The sequence below is a fragment of the Cheilinus undulatus genome, linkage group 20, assembly GCF_018320785.1.
Source record: "Cheilinus undulatus linkage group 20, ASM1832078v1, whole genome shotgun sequence".
NCBI classification, from domain to species: domain Eukaryota; kingdom Metazoa; phylum Chordata; class Actinopteri; order Labriformes; family Labridae; genus Cheilinus; species Cheilinus undulatus.
This window is the reverse complement of record NC_054884.1, coordinates 23746140-23764678: the sequence shown is the minus strand read 5'-3', so window position 1 is coordinate 23764678 and position 18539 is coordinate 23746140. Positions and strand designations below refer to the sequence as shown.

Sequence of the window (18539 nt, the reverse complement as noted above, 5' to 3'; positions counted from 1 at the left end):
ATACTTAGAGCTACATCAGAGGTAAGTGCTACACAGGTGGCAGCCATTGCTATCAGCTTCCAGTACGTATAAATGCCGCCTGTAGCTACCATCTTGTTCTCCTCAAATGCTGCTGACTGGTGAGATTAATTTTTCAGACCAGGCACAATTGGCTCAGATTGGAGCTTTGCAAGATGGATCTGCTTAAAGACATATGAAATCTGGACAATCCATCTGCTTTGCAAGGTCTTGACAACCCGACCCTAGATGTGAACTTGCAGAGGAATAAGGTTGATGGGTAGGAGCAAAGGTTGGGACTGAGACATCATTTCCCATGATTGAAAAAAAAAAAGAAAAATCTCAACACAATTGGTGGATTTCAACAAAACCTTTTATTCCACTGGTACTGTTTATAAAATCAGCGAATCTGCTTTGATGCCAACTTAAACATGGTGTGCGATTTGTGTAGGTGTGGGATTTTGTGTTGTTAGGAGTGTGCTGTGTATGTGCTGTGTAAGTGTGTCAGCTATGTGTGTGAATGTCAGATTGCTTGATAAGGCAACATGCAGTCATCAGTTTCCATTGGCCTCAAAGTAAAAACACACAAACCTGCTCCAGACACAAACACACAATCACACAAACACACACACTTTGCTGGCTGGACAGGTTCTACGTTAACACACACACATGTAAATAACACGCACATACAGCGCTCACAGACACACACACTGACGCCGGGCGGACAAGCAGTGAGAGGTGACTGACAGGAGAAGAAAGTCCTCCGACTGGATTTGAGAACGGCTCGGTTACACACTATCGAGTGAATTAAGCTACCCTAACAAAAAACTACATTTCCCAGAATTCAAGCTGGACACAGAACTACACATGAAGCTGATGCATGCTGAAACCTAAGCCTTCATTCTGCTCTCAAAGCTGACTCAATCAAGGTTTTTTCACCACAGATTTCCAAACATGTCTCTCTTGGTGGCATGCACACAAAGACTAAACAGGAACTATGCAACAATAAGAGGTGATCTGAATCAGCTGCTCATGTCTCACACCTCATTTAACACTTCAAACCTAGTTTTTCCTTTGACATGCGAATAACTTTGAATAAAGGAAACGTTATTTAAAAGACGCTCAGATTTTGCATCACTTTGCTTAGATTTGGATTTTTTTTAAATATTATTTTTAAATTCCTGTTATTTAATCAAGCTTTTATTTCTGGTGATATATTTTATTCATATTTGCTCAGAAATCTAGCAATACATATTTGAAACATCATGCCCTCCATTTGATTTCAAAAAAATGTATTTGGAACAAAGCATACATGGAGCGAGGGCGTGGCTTGCCGGGCTTAAGCCCTGAATATTTTCTCAAAAGCCCCAAAACTTTCAGGCTGGTGAAAGTATTTTTTCTGCTTTGTATTATAATCAATAAATGCAAAAAGAAATGATTCATAGTATATAAATGTAAATGTAAATTTCATTCCTGTAAGCAAAATGAAAAAAATAAAACTATTTCACTTCTAAGAGCTGAGACTACAGTATAGATTATACTTTTTACATTGTTTGAGATGGTAATATTTTCTGTATTTCTGAAAATGTATCTAAATCTTTGGGCTAAGCCCGATATCAAACATTTCTGGCTCTGCCCCGGAATGAAGGTACTTCTGTATACAAGGGTGGACCTCAAATAGTTGAATGTTTGATAGTTTGTTCAATAGGGCATTGTTTGATTTCTTATTTCACCTTTAATAACACAATATTCATTCCATTCTAGCTATATGGGAGTGATAAATGCCTGTTGATACATGGACTTGCCTGATTTCTCCACATAAATCACAACTCATAGCCAATCTTAGCATAAATATCAACTTACTCATACTTTTAAACAATACAGAAAATAGCTTTCAGTCTTTTAGTGTGTGCATTACTGAATTTAAGGTGGACTAATCCATTTAAGAAGCGGCAACTAAGCTGGCCCTCAAATCTCTTCAGTTTCTTAATGGCTCACGATTTAAGGAAAAAGCTTAAAAGTGTGGGAGCATTTTCACAAGCGAAAAACCATCTCCAAAAAAGTCAAATGCAAGCTGTGTTAACAGCTTTTGTCAAACTACTCAACAACAAGCAACATGACATGCCACTTTAAAGTGGGTAAGTAGCCTACATGCTAAATCTGACCAATCAGATTCAGTTATATAAGTCCATAGTCAGGGGCATCATTATTGCCAGAGTGAGATAGTATGTCACAGTTTTGTTTATTTATAAATGTGTTAAAGAAATGCTAGCATGGAGGTGTTCCTACTAATCAAGTAGAGGAACTCTGTATGTTGTGTTTAAGTGTTAATAATTAAAGCTAATGTGTGTCCTTATTTAAGATTTGTGTAATGCTACAGAGAAATTCTTGAAAATTACGTGGAAGACCAACACCAAAAAGGACGAGTGCTCTTGTTTTCTCGTGCAACACAATCCGAGCTGACGCTCCAACGACTGAGAAAAAGAGCGCTGTGTATTGCTTCCTGGTTATGACACTGTAATAACCCTGTTTCTACAAAATGTCGAGGCTGAACACACACTAAGCCATACAAAGCTACACAAAGCAGCCACTACTCTACTGTTACGACACAACACGAGTCATTCTACACACGTGATCATGCAGGCTATCGTAGCTAACTAACTACTGCACACACACACAACAGAGTGAGATCTGTCTTTAACGCCTCTGGAGATTTATTTTGTATGCCATCAGCTACTCATGCACACACGTATATTTAAGCTATCATGGAGAGAAGGCATAGAAAAAGAAGATTACACACCCTCACACACCCTGCCTCAGTCACGCAGTGAGTCATTGTTGTGGTTGCCCAGAGTGTGTGTCTGTGCTTGCATCATCTGTACGTGTGTGTTGAATGCATGTGTGGAATGAAGGTGTTTCTTTTTTTTTTTAGTGTGCGTGTTTGTGCAAGGTGTGTATGTGGGCGAGGTTTCCCTAAAGGTTGTTAGGCATGTGGGGGGCGGTGACAACAACAGGTTTCATATCAGGACAACACTAACACACGGGTGAGGCGAGGGTGAGACGGGCAGTGGAGGAGAAAAAAAGCTACAGGCTGCAGAGAAGGTGAGGCTAGGTGAGGGGAGGGGCCATCACGAGGGGGTGAGGCAGAGTGGGTGCAGGTAAGAGGGTGAGGATTGGGCTCAGGTGCGGCATCTGGAAGAGTCTGTTTGAGTTGATTTTGGTTTCTGTAAAGTCACAAAAAAATATGTTGAACATCTGGAATCTGGTACAGCGAGGCAAGGGGAGCGAGGGGCCGCCGGAGAGCACGGAAGGGGAGGTCCTGAAGATGACTAGTACCCCTGGAAGGAAGGAAACAAAGACGGAAACACATCAGTTATAAAAAATGTAAAATCAGTGTTAGGATTATAAAAGCAGCAAAGTAATAAAACCATGAAAGCTGAAGCCTGCATTTGAATCATCTTGACTTCTCAGGGTCAAATGGTATGTTTCGAACAATTCTTAAGTTCTCAACTGGTGGGTCTGGACCCAAAAGTGGAGCGCTATGTTTTTTTCAGAAGGTCACAATTTGGTGCCTGGAAAAAAAAGTGGCAGTGCAGACATGTTTTCATATATCTATTTCACTCCGTTTTGCAAGAAAAGTAGTAAATTCTGATGTTTTTATGAGATTCTGCCTTATTCATCCTATTATCATTGCTAGAAATATCTTGAAGAAAGCTCCCTATAATTTCTATATGATAATGTCTTTATTTCTCAAGATAAAAGAATAAACAAACACTGTGATATCATGTCAAAAAAGGGTGAAATGACATGTTTACATGCATGTCCTCATAAATCAGTTCAGTCATATATTTTGTTCCATCTAGGGTCCAAACTGTATCGTTTTTCCATTTACCCTTTATGGAGCAAGGAACTCTCTGTGATACAGTTTAACTAGTACGATTTTTCTCAGCCAATCAAGGGAGATCAGTTAATGTCATGGAAAGTGACATCACTCCATCCAACCAATCAGCAATGACCCAGAGAGTCTCAGACTTCCTGTTTCCTCCAGAACTCAAAAAACGCTGTTTTATGTCTCTTTTGGTCCCAATCAAAAGGCCCTAACATCATAACTAGCCATGATAGATTCATGAAACTCACTCATATGGGTGAATAGTAATGTCAAATCTCATGTTAGGTTTTGTTTGCATAGGATTTCTAGCAATTGTTAAAATTTTAGCATGAAAAATGGAGGATGCACATCTGGTTAGGTTCGTAAAATGGTGTCTATATTAAGACATATGGCCAACTCATCTAGCAACCAAATTAAGGGTATTTTCTAGACAAATAACTCATTATAATGTAGGATAACAGTAATCCGTAGAGTAGTTTCATTTTGCCACAGGATTTTACAAAGATAAAGAGTGATCCAGAGGCAGTTTTTATTAATTTATAGACATTTTTAAGATATAAATAGCAAAATAGATGTGATTTTTGGTCAGTTTTACAACAGTATAACAGTTTAATTATACTTAAATGGCATAGATCAGTTCTTATTTTTATTCTGACCCTCATCACTGCTAAAACATAATCATTCAATATTTGTGAATATTTTAGGTGTCCTGTTGGAATTATAAGATACAAATGGTGGTACCACCATTATACTTATGCAGTATTCTGAAGCTAGTCATGTCTTGCCTCAGGAGCAGGTTTCCCTGTTAGACTCTACATATATTTATTTTCCATTATTAGCATCTTGATAAAAACAAAAACAGGATATTGAGGTAAAAAAATCTACTTTGCATGGTGTTGCTCTGAGGCTATGAAGACATTGTAATAGGCATCAAGCTACTTCTGACACTCATGCTCACTCATGTCGCACACTATTGGGACATTTAGCACAAGGGACTCTTGCTGCTTTGTTTTTGTTCATTCTTTTGCTGTTTAAAGGAATATTTTTTAACTAACTTTTTTTGGTTGCCTGTGTAGCTCCGTTGGTAGAGCAGGCACCCATATATAGGAACTACAGTTCTAAATGCACTGGTGATGTCCTGATCCTGGCTGGTACAACTCATCCCTCCTTCTCTATTCCTGTCTTTCTTCAACTGCCCTATCTAATAAAGGCAAAAAGCCCCCAAAGAAATAATCTTATGAAAAAAAATTGCTTCACCTTAACAGCTTCAGTAATAAAAGGTGACTCAATCACTGATGCAAAATCTGAAGTATTAAAGATATAGAAACTTTGCACTACAAAAATGAGTCAACTTTCCTTAAAATGATGTACTTTTCTGAGTATTCAAATATGAATTCTTTCCATTTGGTAGATTATTCTTAAACTCATACACTGCTTCTTTGCGCTTCTAAATACTTAAAAACATCAATTTTTAGATCTACTGTGTTGCTAAATGTGCTTTCATTAGGTGACAGTGAGTAGAAATGAAAAAGAAACTCAGCATCAGATGTTCTTTAGTACTGAAAGTAAAAGCATAACTAAAAATAATCAGCACTGTCAGCATTCACAATCAGTGCTTCTTTCTCTTCTGGAACCTTCTACCTAGAACTTTGGCCAAGATAAGTTTGATTAGAAAATTAGTTTTTTATTCAATAATAATATAAAATAAAGACGCAGTTCCCTACTTTCCCTCCCAATGCAAACTTAGTATGTCACCTCTTTTGTCCTTGTAGAACTGGATTTAGTTTTTGTCGTGTTTTATACTTTTGTATGTTTTTTCTCAGTTTGTAGTTTTGTGGCTTCTAATTCTTGTTCTAGGTTTTTGTTTCAAATTGGTCCTTTCCCCAAATTAAATAATCAATTAATGATGAGAGGGATGTCCTAGTAAAGTTTATTTGGTTAATAGTAAAGTGATGAGATTCTTCTATCATATGAAAGGTTAACTGTAGTAGAAATACAGTAGAGCTAAACATCTTAGAAAAAAAATTAAAGTCTTGACTAAATTAGAGGGAAATTCAAAGAATTAAAGCATTAAAAAAATGTATAAAGCAAAAGATTCCTATCATTACAGCATTTAACCCAAACTTTCAAACACTGATTTGATTTGACAAAAGCTGCTGCTTCTCAAGCTTGTTTCCTTACCTCTCCTCCCTCTCCACCCTGCTCCATTCCTCCATATTCTCCCTGCAAAAGGAGAAAATAAAGAGGAAATAAATCAGACATAAAAAAGAGACGGCGTCTCCTGAGAGGATGAAAGAATGGGACAATGGCAAGGCAGGAGGCCTCAAGCACCAGTGGCCATCTAGCTACAACTTTTTTCTCCATCTTTGACATAATAAAGCAGTTAAGCCTACAAAGGCCATGCTGTTCAGCTGACTCATCTCTTATTATCATGCTTAAACTATTCCCTGCAGGCTCAGTTAGTAGATTAGAGATTTACAGCATTTTGGATTGCAGTAAAACCTTCACCTGCCTGTCTCCAGGTGCTTAATCCTTGTTCTAGCTGAGCTGAGCTGTGCATGCCATGAAAATTATTCATATTAGCTTATCTGACATGCTCAGAGGGGCTGCATGGTTAGAAATGCAGAGTTTTAGTATCTCTTATGTTTAAATCAGTGAGCATCTGAGAGGTGAGAGGAACAGGTTTGCAAGATTCAGAGCAGGAAAACTGAAAAATTCCAAAAAAGACTGTATTTTTTTGTAATTTAGTGCAGCTTTGCTGCGTGATTTAAGCCATTTTCTTTTAAGAGCTGCAATTTCTTCCTCCTCCTCTTGATGCTCACTAAGTTGGCTCAGCTAAGCAGCTGCTATATACACCTTGTTGACATTTCTTGTGTTGAACCTACACCAGTTTATGTCATCCAGTAGTCCTGCAATACTGTGCTGCAGCAATAAGTCAAAAACCTGGGAATGAATGAGCAGTTCAGCGAAGTCTTTGGTAAACTGAATGGTTTTTCAGTAAGATGCCTGAATTAAGGCCAAGGTAAACAAAAGCTTAAGATATCTTAATGTTTCCCTGCTTTTTAAGTCTAAAGCTTCACCAAATCTCACAAAAAGATAGTTGCAACCAAATGGCTCAGACAACAAAGTCCACTAGTCGTCCACTAGTCTGACGTTCACCTGCTGTGTTTCTTACTAAAACTACTCGTATACAAAATTTTCAGTTTGTAGTTCCTAACTAGAGGGGTATTTTGTATTTGTACTTCTTACTTATAGCCCAATATCAGCTTTACTTCAGCCAAATATGTCCGTGCTTCAAAAATATTAAATAAGTGTTCATTTGATGAACAAAAAATGTAAGTGTCGTGAACTTTTCTCCACCTTAAGGCTTATTTTCAGTAATAACCCAGAGCACAATGAAAAGAACTCAAAGGTTTACTGACTATGGAAACTGCCCTGTAACTTCCAGGTTTGTCATCCCTGCAGCACTCTATACATGAGCTCATAAACCATAATACCTCTGCAGATTTACTGGATCAGACTGTACAGGTTTCTTTCTAATACTGATAATTTAGAGCAGCTTGCATGCAGATAATGCCCTAGCTTTCCTTCATAACCCCAGCCCACCCCAGGGTGATCTATGACCCCCACAATGCTCTGTCCAATAGGCACCTCGTATACGGGCTCCTCCTATCAGAAAAACACAGATGAGACACAAACGACACAAACAACAGAACGTAAGAATGACAGCAGCACAAAACCACACACAAGACAGAAGCAAAGCACACACAAGCACAGTATTAACGCAAAAGGATAAACACAGAGGCAGAAAACAATCTGAGACATGCGAGACAAACACAAGCATTAGATGAGAGGCCATCTAACATCAACAAGTAATCAATAGACAGGTTCATTCAAAAGAGCAGTAAACTGGATATTTCAGTTAAAAGTTTCATTTTACATAGAATGAGTTTTACATTTTCATTTAAGCTTTACTGTACCAAACACAAAAGTGGACAAAGTAGGAAATTGCCTGTAGCCTTGTACCATGGGGCTTAAAGGCAAAATAGAAATAATTAAGATAAGTATTTTTAATGTAAATAATGTACCTATAGTACATGAAATTGCATCAGAATAGAGTTTTATAGTTCAAAACATTTCTTACTGAGTTAAAATCCATCAAAAAGTCCAACAGTGTCTTCATATTAAGCTATTTATAGCAAGGTAGGTATATATACAAAAAATCCATAAAAAAGTGAATCACTGTGGGCTAAAATGGAATATAATACATTAAGAAATCATGATTTGAGGCAGAAAAAATATATTACACCTGTAATGCTTATAAATTGTTTATTTCTAGTTAAGTTCTCCCAGTTCACAATCATGCCCTGTCACTGTGCAGTAATGGGGTTTTCTTGACTGAAAAGAAATGCTTCAAAATATTTAATTTTACTTGCAAATTCCAGCATGAAGTGACAATTAAGTTACAAGAAACTGCAGACCAAATATCTTTAAATGGAATAATTGTAGCTGTATCAACTCTGTTTTCCATTTGACTAGTTTTGTTACTGTATTTTGTTACTCAACCACCAATAACCCAATACATATGACATAACCAAAACACTAAAATGCCCCCAAAGACTTGTTTTAGTTCCTCCAGCGGTATCATTTTTTTCCTGATTTTTCTCTTTATGCCTCTAAATTGTTGTAACTGGATACGTTTTTTAATTGGATAGCTCATCAGGGAACACAAGTAGGAGTAGTAGGAAAACAAGATTTACATATTCCCCCACTGAGTAAATGTATAACCGATTAAAATTCTGTATATATATTAATAATGAAAAATATGCCTAATGATTCCTGTTCTTTTCAGCTAATTTATAAACCTACCAGCAATTATTTCATAATTGTAATAGTGTAAATTTACATTTTACCAAGTTTTTACACAACCACTTTATTTACAAGTTGTCAAATACATCAGACTTTAACTACAATGAGATTTTGGGCTTTAGATATGGTGCAAAAAATAATAAAAAATATCACATAACAAAAAAAGACTAATGGAAATATCTACATCTTAAATAAAGAATGACATAAATGTTATACCATAAACATCTTCAGCTTTAAGGGCTTTGTAATTTGTGCAATGATCAAGTGTTTCCAGGTAGGATTTTACACAGGAGATGAATACATTAAAGTTGGGTTTTTGTTCTAGAAATTTGGTGTTAGGAATTTGGAACAAACATATAGGTCTTCCGTGACTAAATTGTATCGTTAAAGAACAAACAAACAATATCAATTCCTCCTTAAATATTGGCAAGACATTTAATTATCTATTTTGAAAGAGATTTAGGTCATTCCAGAAGCTCTGGCTATATGAGCAATCCCAACTGGTTTACACCTGTGTAAAATTTTTAGTGATCGTTATTTGAGAAATTGAAACACTTATTGATTCTGACAAGCTGTCTAATTTGGCAAATGTGGGGAAAGAGCTCGACCTAGTGGCTGACTTTTAACCATGTCTTCGCAAACTAGCAACAGCTACAGTTTCAGGCTGAGTTGAGTAAATTATGCAATGAATGAAACTTCCACAGTCTTCCATATTTTGTGACACTATAATTATCCTTTCCCCGTACTGTATCGCCGTTGCCATTGTGTGGTCTTACTAGTTTCATTACGGTGACCAGCGCCATTGTTACTGACCTGGCTGACCATCCCGGTCGACGCGGCGACGTTCTCCACACCTTCCACGGTTGCCTGTGAAACTTCGTTAGCTGCACCCACCGTGGCGTCTCCGACGATGTTGGCCTGGTCCACAGTCCTGTTTGCCACTGACAGACAAAGAAAAGCACGGTTAGTAACACACACTCAAACACAAGGTAGGCCCCACCAGGTAAGTTTGTATGACGTCACGCCCTTCATGCAGACAAAAAAGTCCTTTCTCAGTAGCAGTGTCTGTTGTGAGAAGATGTTCTGTGGTTGGATGCTAGCATTAGCGGTTGTCTAAAAACGTTGCAAAGGAATTTTAAAAAAAGTTTTCTGGCATGTGGTTACCATTATTAATAAGCTGGGAAGCAAATTAAACATTCTAGTATAATTTTTGCTAGAGATTTATTCCTTACCAGTTTTATTTGTAATATTACTAAACAGTAATTTTAGCTTTTTGCCTCTTCATAGCTAACGGTTATTGTATTTAGTAAGTTGCTGAATGCAATGACATTAGCTGTTCACCATGGTTCATGGCTTGTTTTTAACCATATATATACAGCCAGTCATACCTCCAAATATTTGCTGTTCATCCTCACATAAGTCAATATTTAAACAGAAATGTTTAAACAATGTTTTTGTTTGTAAGCTAATCATAAATATGGTATGAAGAGGGAGAAACTGTGAATGGATCAATGACACGACCATATTTTTGTGTCCAAATGTATTATTTCCTTTTGAAAATATTGTCAGTTCATGGTATATGTCAGTTTGTTCTATAAAATCTACTTCGTTTCAATACATTTTCAGTGTTTTTGAATAATATTGTTAATTTCATATTTTGACATCTCAATCTCTAAAAATGTCAGGGCGTGACCTGTCTAGTAAATAAACAGATTACTGACACTTTTATTGCGAGAAATTTAAATTAGAATGCTTTTGAATCATTTTATAATTTAAATCTTTGAAATAAAGATTTTTTTTTTTCATTTTAAAGTTAGTAAGATAATCCAAAAACATTTGTCCCGCAATTTGCAAGTTCTTAAATGTCAGGGTGGCTCAACTGTAATCATAGGTATTTTATTTTAAAATGAAGTGAAAAACGTATTGTAGCATAATTTATATATTTTTTTTTAGCTCCAGCTGACACTCATGGCCAAGTGAAATGGTTTATAGATCCTTTTCAAATGCTAAAAGTATTTGTTTCAGTGACAGGTGGGTGGGTACACTTTCCACGCCAGGTGGTACAACCAATGCTCAAAATGTATTTTACCATAAAACTCTCAAGTTTATTTGAAAGATATATGTGTCCACTTTCTTACAAGAACAGAAGTAACAACATGTGTTTAAGTATTTCCCCGTTAAATTTCAGTTGCATTAGTTATTAGTTGTGTTTATCAGGTGGTGCAATCAGTGTTTTCAATCGTGGAGCTGCAAAAAGTATCACTTTATGAAATAATTCTATTTAATTTAAAGCTCTAAAAATATTCCCTTAACTTCCAGTAAAGTAAATGAGCCATCAGATATTTAAACTAGAAAAGCGTTCAGAGAGCACAGACCGCCACCATTAGCCTTATCTCCCGATAGTGAAGAATCCTTTAAAAAATTCCTGGATCCAGACGGTGATCTAACCTGACATGCCAGATGGATTTATTTTTCCAGTGAAAAACAAGGAAACAGCCGTATCCATCTGCTTTGCAAGGTTAACGGTGATCTGGATCACTCCCAAAATGTAATCAGTTCTTCCTTATGCCATTTGTGACATTTCCGGAAAATGTCATCATAATCTATCCATAACTTTCTGAGTTATGATGCAAACAAACAAACTAACTAACTAACTAACCCTGCCAATCACATAACCTCCTTGGTGGAGGTAAAAATTGATTACAGTTTTGCTCAGGTGAGAGGATACACTTTCCATGTCAGGTGGTACAACCAAGGTAAACAGCAAAGTTATATTTTACCATAAATTCTTTGTTTTATTTTCAAATAATATGCATCCACTTTCTAACAAGAATACAAGTAACAACGTGTCAAAGTATTTGCTGGGTAAATTTAGGATTAGTTGCATATGTCAGGTAGCACAACTGCAAATGAATGAAGCCTTATATTTCATTGACCTGAATATAGTCAATATATGTTTGTTTTATCAGGAAATGTTACCACAGCCAGCCGCCATTTTCAGTTCATACATCCCCTAAAGATATAATTCGTAACAGTTTATTCAAATGTGTTCAAAGGAAAAAAAGGTCAGAAAATTATATTTAAAATTTGGTATTGATATCTGTGTTGGCTAAAACTAATCTGTACCTCATTCTCGTTTTGTGCTGCTTATTTGTGATCTGTTATTCACGCAATCGCCCCCTGTAAGGCGTCACCCCATGCTCCACTCCTGATGGTTTTTCCCCACTAGATGTACAGTGCAGTGAAAAAGTAAAGCGCTTTTTCACATAGGACCAGATAGGTCTGCCCCCCCCTTAAAAATTAAATAATCATTCAAACACTGCATTTTGTATTTACTTGTGTTGTCTTTGTGAAATATAAAAATGGGTTTGACGATCCAAATAATATAAATGTAAAAAATATGTAAAAACATCAGGAATCAGAAAGGGGGCAAATACTTTTTCACAACACTGTATACAGGTATAATAGAGACTCGCTGCTCAGCTCATCCATGAATGAATATGGTAACTTACTATTGTAAAGACACCTTATGGATAGCGGTTTTGCTAAAAGGAGTCCTAAATTCAAAAGACGAAGTAAGCAGCATACGTTGGTGGAGCTGAGCAGCATCTCTCTACTTGTCATCTGTTGAGAGTGGGATTTACATTCTCTGCATTTAAAGAGAAGTCACGTAGGCCACTGATTAGAAATCACATAAAATAGAAACTGCTGCTTGATTATTTAAAAAAAAAATCTGGCTTTAGTTGTTGGTTAAAACATTGTTAAAAGAACCAAGTATTATGATCATAAACCATTTTCTCAATGCTTATCTTACCTGTGTTTACTGATGAAACAACTCCCTCCTTTGTCTTACTGCCTGAGAATGAAAAGAGAGATCACAGTTAAATTCAGTAGTAAATTCTTTACATAAATTTACACTGTCAATAAATGTTAAAAAAGTGTATGGCCTTCTGTATTCATATTTCTTCATATTTCAGACTTCATTTTTCTATATTCGGCAAGCCTTTAATTTGTCTTTTTCCACTGGGAAACATTGGGATGTTAACAGAAAATTGTCATTATTTCCCTATCTGATTGTAAAATTATCACCCCAAAAACCCAGCAATAATGGGTGCAAAATAATTGACAATCAATTATATTTTGATTATATATACATATAATTATCATACATATAAAGATACTGGCTTGCATTAAATAAAACCAGCAACATTGTTTAAAAATAAATCCAGATGCTTAAGTTGTTGACGTAATAATAATGCTCCTATATGGCACAAATATGTTACTAGATTGAATTTTTGTTAAATCTTTTGTTCAATTTACATTAGTATAATACTGTAATGTTGATTTTGCTAATTTAATTTAGTTTGCCTTAGTAAAAGAGATAAGAAAAACCTTTATTCTTTGTTTTGGTTACATTTTAGTGGCTGTTGCCCCCTCAGGACTCTTACATCTGAGGTTGTTGGGTCAGCAGTATCCATTGCTCTTTCTAAAAATACATGTAAAGCCTTTTTTTCTATTCCTAGTATGGCGGATGTGTTTCCCTGCTGAGGCTGTCTTCTCTAGTGTCCCTGAGTTCCTTTATTTACTTCTATCTTTGTCAACATTGAGAAAATTGAGCACCATTTAGTCAATTAATGGGGGAAATGCTATAAAGAGCAGCACCTTGCCATTTCTCCCTCTCTGCTCAGCAGCACTGTGCTCATTTCAGTATGATCCCAAGCAGATTAAATTGTGGTTATATAATCTGGCAGAATGAGGGGGATAGAAATAGAGAAATATCTGCTTTAAAAAGATGAAAGAGAATAATGGTGGTAAGGTAGAAACATGGGAGCAACAGAGGACTTCTGCTGCCAAACCACATGAGTTTTTGCACATTAACTGTTCTCTTTTTGCTCATTGACACAGATGCTGCCCTCCTGCATCCTCCCATCCTTGCTCCGTCTCCTGCTCTCCTCCATCTCTCTCTGCACGCTCCCTGTGATACATGAGCCACGTGCCTGAGTACTGAGCAGTACTGCGGTACAGCCCAACACACACACACACACCACACACACCACACACTGCAATGACACAGCTCCTCTCTCCCAGTCAGCAGAGGGAGCCCCCCTGAGTGTCACTGTCAAAGTCTGTTTTTGAGCCTGTGCTGATGCATCTGTCACCATGGCATGGATCAAACTGTACCTATGAAAGTGCATTATTATCATTTTGAATGAAATCCTAACTGCATTTTAATTGGAAGAAAGAAATTGGGCAGGTGTGGTTGCAGGTGTGGCACAGGACATTTTTGAAGGACGGCAACTTCTGAAAACATTCTGACCATATATGATAATCCTGTTCCAAAGCTTGCCTCTCTAAATGAAGAGTGCATGGATTATAGTTTGCATTAATTCCCTTTCCCATTATAGAATAATGTATTGAATGTGCAAAAAGTCTAGTTATAATTCCTAGGAGGATTTGTGCTTTAGCTATCGTGATGAGATGCAGGCTTGGGCACGTCCCTTATTTAATGAAAATCTTATCAGCAGTGTTGTTTTATGTGTTTGCAGAGACATAAAAGATTTAATACATGTACTAAAACATTTATGTGCACAGACACAGACACAGTATCTACATTAATACACAAGAGAGGAAAAAGGAAGCAGGAAAGGAGAGGTAACATGCAAAGACATCCTCTTTAAACTGAAAGAATTAACTGTTAGTAAATAAAGGGTGGATTGGACCAAATCTTTTTTTAGGATTTTAATGCAGCTATTCAGAATCTAAAACATTTAAGAATACCTGATTTCTTTTACAGTTTTTGAGGCTCATAATTCAATCTTTAAAAGTGTAAATTACGTGCACCAATCCTAATCTACAGATACAGATAGGGTAAAAAAAATAGCCCCAAAATAAAAATATTGATAAGAACAAGAAATCACTTGTATTGCTTTGAAGCTGTTAAAAGGAAACCATAAACAAAAATGCAGTCAAGTTTTTTTAGGCTTTTTCTGGCAGCTTATGCACAGTGACTCTTGTGTTTGCTCTTATTAAATCACAGATCACGTCATGCTGTCTCTCCAGGTTAGGCCTGTTGGTGAAAGCAGGCCTGCGGACATCCATGTACCCACATTTACATCCTTACGTCTGCACTCTGCTGCAGGCAGATACAGTGTTTTATCAGAGCCATCGACCCTCTTCACTTCAGTAGTCACACTCCCCTTTCCTTCCTCTTCTCCTCCTCTTTTGCTCTACTTGTTCACCTTTTTTTTTCTTTTTCTCACTTCACTTTCAGATTTTCACCTGTCTCATCCCTCCATCACTCAACATCAACTCTCTCTCACTCTCTCTCTCTCTCTCTCTGTCCCTCCATCTGTTCATCCACGAGACCAAACGCTCTAAGCCTTTTCTGACATAACACCCCTCCCTGGTTTCTCCCTCTTCTTTCTCTTTCTGTCTCCCCCCCATGCATCCCTCCATCCTTCCTCCTCTCTGGGATGGGTGGTGGTGGGGGTGGTATTTTCAGAGCTGTGGGGGAGGAAGGTGGTTAGTCATCAAAGCAGCACACACTTGCAGGCAAAATCCTGCAACGCACATTCACGTTCTTCCCTCAACATAACGATGGGTTGAGGGTGAATGTGGGGGGTTTATGGGACAGCACTCTGCTGCAGTGCTCAGGTGATCCTTGCCCTGTCTTTTTCACCTCTCTCCCCGACTCTTCTGACATCAACTCTCCGCATTTAACATCAGATTGTCAGTGTAATGCTGGCAATCACAAGACTTCCACTTGACTTACTCCTCACTCACCCTCCTACTTTTAACCCCCCCTTCCTCCAAGCGGCCCTAAAAGCCTGCTTCTCGGGGTAACCTTGAGATGTGACGCATTAGCTGCTCCAGCTAACGTAAGACTGCATGAAAAGAACAGCATGTCCATACAGCGTCTGATGCATCTTTTAAAAGTATGAATGGCTATTTCTTTCAAAGGTTTTCTGTCATTTTCTTGCATTTCTGCTGTTTTCATGTATTTTATATCTGTGATTCAAACTGTATGGTGGTCTTGCAAATATAGGTCAACTTCTGTATGTTTTAAAGGCAATGTGGTGAGTGGTGAAGGACAAAGCTGCTGCATTGAGTTGATCATGGGACATCCCTCTGCAAACTGCTCCACAATATGAATAAAATAGGGACAGGTGATAAAATCATGGGGCAGTGCCATTATATGATCCTGCAGAATCCCCCCCTCCTCTTCCCTCTTCTCCTCTTTTTCCTTTCTTTCTTGCCTCCCATAACAAGATGAAATTAGAACTTCATCCATCTTCCTCTCTGGTTATTCAACCCCTTCTTCACTCTTTAAGACCCCCACCCTCTGCCCTGCACCAGTCCTGCAGCAGTATCCTTCCTCCTCCTCCTCCTCCCTCTGTTCCTGTCACTTCTCACAAGTGTCCCAGACGTGGACACCCATGGGACCCCACCTCAAAAACAGATGATGCAACCCCACATGCATATAAAAAAGCAAACCCTGCTCCCTCCTTTAAGGAACCTATATTTCTGCTGCTCCGCAGATGAGATGTGTTACGTACCTACATACATCACCCCTTCCTTGGTCTTGGCTGCCGCCTCCTCCATGCCGGCTTTAGTCTTCTCTGCAGCGGCCACCACCCCCTCCTTGGCCATGGAGAACCCCTTCATCAGTACATCCATTTTGGGCGACGAGACGGCTGGGCTCCCCTGCTCCGAACTGGCCTGACTGGCTGGCTTTGCTGGTGCTTACAGTGAGCTTGCGGAAGAGATGATGTGAGATGTCAGAGTGTGCGTGTCTATGTGAGTATGCGTGCGTGTCTATGCGAGACGGTGGCTCCTCCTCCCTTTGGTGCTACAACAGAAGACTGAGAGGACCGCACAGCAGGGCTACAGCACGCAGACTGAGAGCAAGAGGGGGGGAGGAAACAGCCGGTACACATGAGATGGAGAGAGGAGGAGGAGAGACGACCGGATGCTGCAGCATTTTCAAGTTATGCTGCAATCTCGCGCCTTGACCACGCCTCCATCCCTCATCCATCTTTCTCCAGATGATTCTCACTCATGTTTGGGCTCAGTGTCTGGCTTTCTCTTTGCATATTTTGATTGACAGGCTGCTGTGGACACACCTTTCTAGATGCTGAGCTTGTGAGCACTGTTACATAACCAGCAGAGCATCAGCACTGGAAGCAAAGAGGATTTTTTTCTGACATCATATGCCTTGTGAGATTTTGCCATGTAATCTGTAATCAGATCACGTAGTTGGCCCTAAAGATACAAATCGTTCTTCCGTTTCCTCACCCAAATGTAAACTCTTTCACTATTTTCTATATATTTATTAAAGCGGCGTGTTACTATTACTGAACAAAGCAAGATAAACAGAGTCCCTGCAGCCATTTTTATTGTTATTAGAGGAGACAAAATGCTTTGTCATCTCCACCTGGATGAGTCACAACTTCCCCTCCCTCCTTTTCCTCCTCAGCGTCCCATTTCTCCCAGACATGCCTACTCAGCAGCACAGCAAATCTGTGGGTAGTTTTAATATGAGAACAGCTGTGTTTTCTCTCCATTTTTATTCCACTTTTCCATTCAAAAAGGATGCAGAAAGATAAAAATGATTAGGAAGTCAAATAGAGCTAAAAATATGAAGTTACTGGCACATATTTTTAATTTTAAGGGTAGCACAGAGATATATTTGGAACAATGCTCTTGCAGTGAAGAGAATGTCTCGTCTCCGTCAGGTCTAACAGAATTCTGCTGCCCTCTGGTGGTCATAAAATTTATAACATCATGACACAGCAGTATGGTTCTCTTTTCAAAGTTTATAGGCTTTAACTCTAAATTATGACCTGTAAATGAACACATTCAGAGATTTTGGTTTAAAGTTGCTCATATAAATTAATAGAAACTACATGTCAAGGTGCAATCCATCTAGGCTTGTGTAGGCTGATTATGAGAATGACACAGCATCCAAACATTTTCCTTTTAATGCAAAATTGAGCTGAAAATTTGCCAAATCTTCTGGCCAATTCGAAACACCTTATTCTACCATTGGCTCTTGTTTGGTGGATTGGATGAATGAAGTCTGAAGAAACGAGACATACTGGCAATTTAACAGTTTATTCATTTAACAAACAGGAGCCTCAGCAGCGTGCGGAAGAACCATACACAGCCACAACAGCCTGGCACCTCCTCCTCTTGCTGGTCACCAGCCTGGTCACACACTGCTTTGGGATGGCATACCATTCTTCAACCAGCATTTGTTGAACGCCAGCCAATGTGGTTGTGTTGGTCACCCTGGCACAAACAGCACGTCTAAGCTTATTCTATCAGTGTTCAATGGGGTTGAGGTCAAGACTGCTGGCAGGCCGTTCCATCCTCTCCACTCTCAAATTCTAGAGGTAGTCTCTGATAAACCCCGCCCTGACGGAGGGAGCATTTTCATCTTGAAGGATAGAGTTCGGTCTCAGACTGGAGATACAGGATTGCAACTGGTTGCAGAATCTCATCGAAATATCTCTCTGCCTTGAGATTGCCTTCAATGATAATAATCAGACACCTGATTTTCAGCACCTGGGGGTACCAGAAGCTCAAAACAATAGCAGCGGCAGAATAAGCTGTTTGGCACTGGCAGAGATTTGGCCAATTTTTCATGCGTGCAACCTACATACTCAGCTCTGCTTCTCATCCCACAAATGCATGTTCCTTACAAATGTGACTCAATTTAAAGGGGAAAAAATAGGCTTTCCAATGATATAAGATTTATTGCCAATTGTGGTTCTTGCAAAGG

General features: G+C 38.4%; 1 protein-coding gene and 1 long non-coding RNA gene across 2 annotated transcripts in view; one reads left to right on the top strand and one right to left on the bottom strand.

Annotated features, from left to right (window-relative positions):
- Window positions 1-362: 362 nt before the first annotated feature.
- Window positions 363-16713, bottom strand: sncgb (synuclein, gamma b (breast cancer-specific protein 1)). The gene is made up of 5 exons (XM_041815256.1): window positions 16312-16713; window positions 12570-12611; window positions 9569-9696; window positions 6068-6109; window positions 363-3335 (listed from the first exon to the last, which is right to left on the bottom strand). Exons 1-5 carry the CDS (start codon window positions 16430-16432, stop codon window positions 3327-3329), a joined length of 342 nt encoding a protein of 113 aa, XP_041671190.1. The 5' UTR covers window positions 16433-16713; the 3' UTR covers window positions 363-3326.
- Window positions 9591-18539, top strand: part of LOC121528101 — a 19142-nt gene continuing 10193 nt past the window's right edge. The window contains exons 1-2 of the long non-coding RNA XR_005993471.1: window positions 9591-9718; window positions 13661-13774. This is a non-coding gene — a long non-coding RNA (uncharacterized LOC121528101). The remainder of the gene's footprint in view (window positions 9719-13660; window positions 13775-18539) is intronic.